Here is a 7,367-nt window from a genome sequence, read left to right on the forward strand (position 1 = left end):
TAAGACAATAAAGCATAGAAATGGGATAAAGTGGAGTTAAAGAGGGTTGAAATACAATTCTTGTAATATGACATAAGGAAGCAAGTCATGGATATGAGCATATGAATGGTAAAGATGAAGTGCAATAAGCTCAAAGCACAATGAGAAAGCAAGTGTGTTGAAAGGATAGCACCAAATGGAAAGCATCGTGTCAAAATTGACTAAAAATATGATAGGTGCATTTCAACAAACACTTGGTGTGCAACATTCAAACAATAAGCAAATTTAATAAATTCAAAAACGCAATACCCCAAAGTAAAATACCCAACATAAAAAAAACATCACATGATGATAAAGGATTCAAAAGATAACAAAATAACCCATCAAAGAAAGAGCTAACTCAAATTTCAACACCCATGGAAAATAAAAAAAGAAAGCAAGCAAATAAACAAGAACAAGTTAAACAAAGTGCAACTAAAAAGAGATAAAAGAGAGTAAATCAATGCAACTAAAAAGAAAAGAAATGAAGCAAAGATAAAAGAAAAAAGAGTAAGAATATAACCTTGAGATGAGAAAGAGAAGGTAAGGTAAGGTGCAAGTGAGAAAAGAAGAAGAAAGAAGAGAGAGGAAGAGGAGAGAGAAAGTGGGACCGCCGCAAGTGGTGGTCGCCGGTCGTTGAAGTCACCGGTGGTGGTGGGCGGAGTCAAGGTGGTAGGAGGAAGGAAGAAGAAGAGAAGAACTAATGGAGGAAGGAAATTAAGGGAGGAGAGTGAAACAGGGCATGCTGTATACAAGTTACGTCGGCTCATCGACGAGTGCGCGTCGCCCATGCGTGCGTGTAGGTAGAAGAAATAGCAACGACGCGTGCGCGTTCCCCCACGTGTATGCATAGACAGGGATTTTGCTCCCAGCACAAAACTCACCCAACCTTTGCACAACTCTCGGGTCTGACTACGAGATAATCCAACATTGGCAATTGACGCATGCGCGTCGCCCACACTTACGCGTGGGTGAGCCAAAAGTTGAAGGACGCGTGCACGTCGTACGATGCGTACGCGTGGACAGCATTTATGCTCCCAGCGCATTTGTCGCCCAGCTCTCACACAACTCTCGGGTTATAGTACCAGGAGTGGCGTAGACGCATTGGCGCGTGCGCGTCACCCACACTTGCGCGTAGGTGACCCCTTTTTTTTTTCCTAACATAGAGAAAGGCATTTTTAACGCATTCTTAACACTCATTCAACTAGATAAGGCAAGAAAATAATCACAATGTCATACACTACTACAAATGAAGCATTTTCTTCCACACAATCAATTTAACAAAATTGCCAAGATTAATGAAATCTTAATGAATACTACATCAATTTAACAAAATCAACAAAATCTAGCATGTCTAAACAAGCTCAACAACACCATGAAATCACAAAATTCACAAAGAATCTAAAGCTAGAAGCAAGAAAGTATATACAAGGAAGATTTTACCATGGTGGGGTGTCTCCCACCTAGCTCTTTTCTTTAACGTCCTTAAGTTGGACGGTCATGCGCTTAAGCTTCCTTTCCTTTTAGTACAACCTCAAGTAGGAACACCTCCACTTCCTTTGGTAATTTGTAGCCATGGTACTTCTTCACTCTATGACCATTCACCTTGAAAGTTGCATCACTTTGTGGGTCAAATAATTCCACCACACCATAGGGCTTTATCTCCTTTACTCTGAAGGGTCCTTCCCATCATGAACGAAGCTTTCCAGGCATGAATCTGAGCCTCGAGTTGTAAAGGAGAACTTCATCACCTTCTTAAAAGTTCTTCTTCCGGATGTGGTGATCATGAAATGCTTTAGTCTTTTCCTTGTAAATTCGGGCATTCTCATATGCCTCCATCCTAATACATTCAAGTTCCTCTAGTTGCAATTTTCTGCCTACACCTGCTTTAGTGATGTCCGTGTTACACCGCTTAACCGCCCAATAGGCTTTATGCTCAATCTCCACCGGAAGGTGGCATGCCTTACCATAGACGATCTGAAAGGGACTCATCCCTAACGTGGTCTTATAGGCCATCCTATATGCCCATAAAGCATCTCCCAACCGAGAACTCCAGTCCTTCCTTTGTGGATTCACCATTTTCTCCAAAATTCACTTAATCTTCCGGTTGGATACCTCCGCTTGCCCATTTGTCTGGGGGTGATAGGCAGTTGAAACCTTGTGTAATATCCCATAGCACTGGAGCAGTGCTTCTACCTTCCTACTACAAAAGTGGGAACCTTGGTTGCTCACGATTACAGGTAGCGACCCATAGCGGCACAACATATTATTTCTATTGAAAGAAATCACGGCATTAGCATCATCAAGGCGGGTAGGTATCGCTTCCACCTACTTTGATACGTAGTCGACCACCAACAAAATATATAGATAGATACCCACTTGAGTTAGGAAATGGCCCCATAAAGTCTATGCCCTATACATCAAAGATTTCACAGAACAACATTGGTTGTTGAAGCATTTCATCCTTTTGGGATGCATTTCCTGACTTCTGACATTGGTGACACGACACACAAAATTGGTTAGCATCCTTGAATAAGGTTGGCCACTAGAATCCACAATCCAAAACCTTTTTAGCCGTCCGTTGTGGGCCAAAGTGGCCACCACACTCGGATGAATGGCAAACTTCAAAAATGGGTTGGATTTCGGATTCTGGGACACATCTTGGAATTACTTGGTCTACCTCCTTCTTCCATAAGTGAGGGTCATCCCAAATTTAATATTTGGAATCACTCCTCAACTTATCCCTTTGATGTTTCGAAAAGATGGGAGGGAAGATCTTAGCAACCAAGCAGTTCGCCGTAGGAGCAAACCAAGGAAAACTATTTGAAACAGCATGCAAACTATCCAAAGGGAATGCGTCATCAATCAGAAATGGGTCATATTTAAGATTTTCAAGGTGGCTTAGATGGTTTGCAACTAGATTTTGAGACCCACTTCGATCCCTAATCTCAATGTCAAATTCTTACAACAGCAAGATCCAACGTATGAGCCTAGGTTTCGACTCATTCTTTGTCAACAGATATTTTAAAGCTGCATGATCCATATATACTACTATTTTTGGAGCCTAGCAAGTAATATCTAAGTCTATCCAATGCATGAACAATGGCTAAAAGCTCTTTTTTCATAGTGGTATAGTTGGATTGTGCCGCATCTAATGTCTTTGAGGAGTAAGCAATGATGCAAGGAAGCTTACCATTGCGCTGTGCAAGCGTGGCACCTATGACATGATTTGACATGTCACACAAGATTTCAAATGACTGCGTCTAGTCATGGCCCCTCACAATTGGTGCAGTGGTAAGAGCTTTCTTCAACTCCTCAAATGCATCCACACAAGCACTATCAAACTTAAAGTCTACGTCATTTTGGAGTAGGCGTGACAACGGCAATCAATCTTGCTAAAACCATCAATGAATGGCAATGTGTATCTGGAAGTAACCAGTAAAACCATCAAAGAAGCAATAATGGAATTTACCCATAAGTCGGTCCAACACCTGGTCAATGAATGGCAAAGGGAAGTGGTCCTTCCTCGTTGCGGCATTCAACCTCCTATAATCAATGCACAGCTGCCAAGCATTTTGCACTCTTGTGGTGACCACTTCACCATCCTCCTTCTTAACGGCAGTGATTCCTGATTTCTTTGGAACGACTTGGACCGGACTCACCCATTCACTATTAGAAATCAGATATATAATACCCACATCAAGTAGCCTTGTGACTTCCTTTTTTACTACATCAAGGATAGTGGGGTTGAGTCTTCTTTGGGGTTGTCTAACCGGCTGAGCTCCCTCTTGGAGGAAGATACGATGCATGCACATACGTGGGTCAATTCCCACAATGTCGGCCAAGCTCCAACCGATTGCTTTCTTATGCTTCCTTAGGACCTCTAGGAGCTTCTCTAGCAATAATGACTAGAAACTTTTTGTTATGTTCAAGGAATGCACACTTCAAATGAGATGGAAGATGCTTCAATCCAATTTTTGCCTCAAGTTGAGGTTCCTTTTCATCAAGCTCCTGGAGCTCATTCTCAACAACTTTCTCTTGTTCACCCTCATGGTCATCCGTCTCTTCAACAATAGGATAGCACAACTTGTTGTGATCTTTTCTTTGTACCTCCGCTACTACCTCATTGATTACATCACATCGAAGAACGGAATGCTCTTCGGGTGGGTGTCTCATGGCTTCTTCCAAATTGAACTTGATAGTCTTATCTCCTATTTTCAAGAAAGGTCTACCAAGCAAAATAGAGGAAGAACTTCTATTATCTGTTGGACACATTTCAAAGACGTAGAAATCAACTGGAAACACCAAATCTTTGATCACCACAAGAATATCTTCTGCTATTCCTACTACGGTAATCACACTCTTATTGGCCAAGGCAAATTTGGCGGCCGACCTCTTTAATGGAGCTAAATTTAACCGTGCAAAGATAGAAAGTGGCATGATGCTTACGCAAGCCCCTAGATCACACATACAATCATGAAAAGCAACTCCACCAATACGACAAGACACTAAACATGGCCCAGGGTCTCCACACTTTTTCGGAATAGGCTTCATCAATGAAGAAATGGAACTACCCAATAACAATGTCTCCAACTCACCTATCCTATCCTTGTGTGTGCACAAATCTTTTAAAAATTTTACATAGTTCGGAATTTGTTGAATGGCATCAAGTAGTGGGATAGTTACCTCAACTTTCTTGAATACTTGAAGCATGTTCAAATCAAATTCCTGAGTTTTCTTGGCCTTTTTATCATGGAAGGGAATGGGATAGGAATGGATTCATCCATTATAGCCTTCCTCTTGGGCTCCTTAAGGCTCGCTTCTTCTTCCTCTTGTTTTGGGTTCACTTCCTCTTCTTCTTGTGGAGCTTCAACAACCATTTCCTTCCATGACCCTAGGAGGTATCTCCTCCAATGTAGTCCCCGACCATAGTGTAATGGCATTGAGGCTACCCTTCGGGTTTGGAAGGGGTTGAGACGGAAGGTTAGAAGAACTTGAGGGTTGGTTGGAGGAAGGTAAAGCCAACTTTGAGAGTATCTCAGTGATGTTGGACAATTGAGCAGTTATGGTGCCAAATTGAGCCTCATGTTTCTCTATCACTCCTCTAAGTCTTTCTTGCTCAAGGGTGAGGGCACGGTTGGAATCATCAACTTGGTTGGTAAAAGAGGAAAATGATTGGTTGAATTGTTGTCTTTGATGTGGTGCTTGATATTTGGTGTAGTTGTTTTGGTTTTGATGAGGTACTTGGTTGTGATGGTTTTGGTTGGCTTGATGGTTATGGTTGTTATGGTGGTATTGGGATGAAGATTGGTGGTTGTTGTGGTAGTGAGAAGAGGAGTTGTTCCATCTTTGATTTTGATTGCTCCCTTGTGCAATGTCCCTCTACCCTTGATTGGAATTATTGCTATGAGAGTAGTTGTTTTGGCCTTGAGAGGGGTAGGGTGGACGATTGTTATAGTTTACATTGGCTACGGCAAGGGTATACTCCTCTTGAATTTGGTGACATTGGTCAGTCTAATATGCGGTGCTAGAGCATAAGCCACATATTCTAGGAAGCCCTTCAAGTTATACTTGAAGGTGGGGATTGGACAGCTTGGATAGAATAGAATGCCTTTTGTTCCTTGTGCATTTCCGTAAGGATAGTAGTCATATCCCCAAGCACCTTGGTCAAACTTGATTCGGAAGGGGGTGCTTCTACCACATCCTTGAGGGGATTGCTCCTTACTCTTACATGTTGTGTAGCCTCGGCGACATCATTTATCAAGCTCCAAGCTTCTCCCGCCGTCATGTTTTTGGAAAGGGAACCACCACTAGCGGCGGTGAGCAATCTTCTATCTTTTGCGCAAAGACCTCCGGTGAAATAACTAATGAGCAAGTGAGTGTACAATTCATGGTGTGGGCTGTAACGGCCTAGCCCCGAAGAAATGGCGCTTTTTCAGGATCAAACGGAATTTTTACAGAATTTTTAGGAATTTCTATGCATATAAGCACCTCCACTGCACAGGTGCTGTGTCATCAAGCTGCTGAGTCAGCAGCTTGATTGCACAGGACACCTTTCCTAATCTAAGAAGGCACGTCGCGAAGAGTTGCGTTTTTGAGCCACTTCGGGCTCGAATTTCAAAATTCTGATTTCCATGGTTAGTCTCTATGTGACGAGTCGGTCACGAATTTCGAGAGAAAAATTATATTAATATAATATTCATATATTATTATTTTATTTCGAATATTATATTATTATCTTCTCTACTATGATTAATGTTGATCTATGTTTAGTAACATAATAACTGAGCTAGAAATCTACCGGTAACGGATAATACCGGCATTCTTAGATGAACTTAGCACTGCTAATGCTTCATCATATATCTTTTATTCTTGTGATTATCCAGTTACTAGTGTCATTTACACTAAGTAACTTAATGTTTATCCATTAGCAGTGTAATTACTTAAGTTTTAATACATCTAGCTTTAGTAATTATCCTTTTCTGAGATATTTTGACAAGTAACTTTTGGATAATCATCATCCAAAAGCCACGGCCTCCCTTGGACAGCTTGGCTATCATTTTTGTTCTTGGAAAAGCTTAGAACACCATGAAAGAAAACCATGAAACTTCCATGAACACCTGAGCTTCTTTCTCTGTTCTTTCTTAAACCGGAACCCCTATCAAAAATCTAATCTTACCAAAGTGTTCACCTCTTCCTCCTCTTCATTTCTATGTCACTTTTCATGGAGTAAATCAAGGTATGAAGGCTGCTCCTCCTCCTTGAAGGTTCGGCCATGGTGGTTCCTTAAGCTAATGATGTTTTCTTCATGTTTTCTCTTAGGATCTCTTATTCAATCACCAAAAGCTCCAAGAAAACGTGATTTCTAGTTACCTTAAGGTGAGGAAAACCTTCTTTTTATCATCATGAAGCTTCAGCCTTCATGGTTCATAAGATTCTAAAGTTGTTGTTGATGTTAAAATAGGCGTAAAAGTGCTTCTGGAAGCTTGTTTTTGGTACAATCTTGGACAGCAACAAAGGAGGTAAGGTTTGGTAAATTAATCAATGATTGGCTGTGTTCTTGAAGTGTTAAATCAGATCTTGTTGCTTGAGGTTTGATTCTGGGTGTTTGTGTGATGGTTTGATCATGAAATCTTGTTGTTTAATGCTTGAAAATCATGTTTATGATGGTTTTGAAGTGGCTGTTGGTGCTGCTGGAAAACGTGACATTCCAGCCATGAAAATCATGATTTTTGATGCTTATTTGATGTGCATTTAATGGCTGAAAGGTTTCTCTTTGGTTTGATAAAAATCGGGTTCAAATCGGTTTCCGAAAAGATTGAAAAACTAGCTGAAAATCAAGCAGAAAT

General features: G+C 41.1%; 1 protein-coding gene across 1 annotated transcript; it reads right to left on the bottom strand.

Moving 5' to 3' along the window:
• Nucleotides 1-3,422: 3,422 nt before the first annotated feature.
• Nucleotides 3,423-5,806, bottom strand: LOC112709170 (uncharacterized). The gene is made up of 3 exons (XM_025761066.1): nt 5,590-5,806; nt 4,129-4,424; nt 3,423-3,926 (listed from the first exon to the last, which is right to left on the bottom strand). The coding sequence occupies exons 1-3, from the start codon at nt 5,804-5,806 to the stop codon at nt 3,423-3,425; spliced, it is 1,017 nt and encodes a 338-aa protein (XP_025616851.1).
• Between the last annotated feature and the right edge of the window lie 1,561 nt (nt 5,807-7,367).

The sequence above is a fragment of the Arachis hypogaea genome, chromosome 9, assembly GCF_003086295.3.
Source record: "Arachis hypogaea cultivar Tifrunner chromosome 9, arahy.Tifrunner.gnm2.J5K5, whole genome shotgun sequence".
Lineage (NCBI taxonomy): Eukaryota > Viridiplantae > Streptophyta > Magnoliopsida > Fabales > Fabaceae > Arachis > Arachis hypogaea.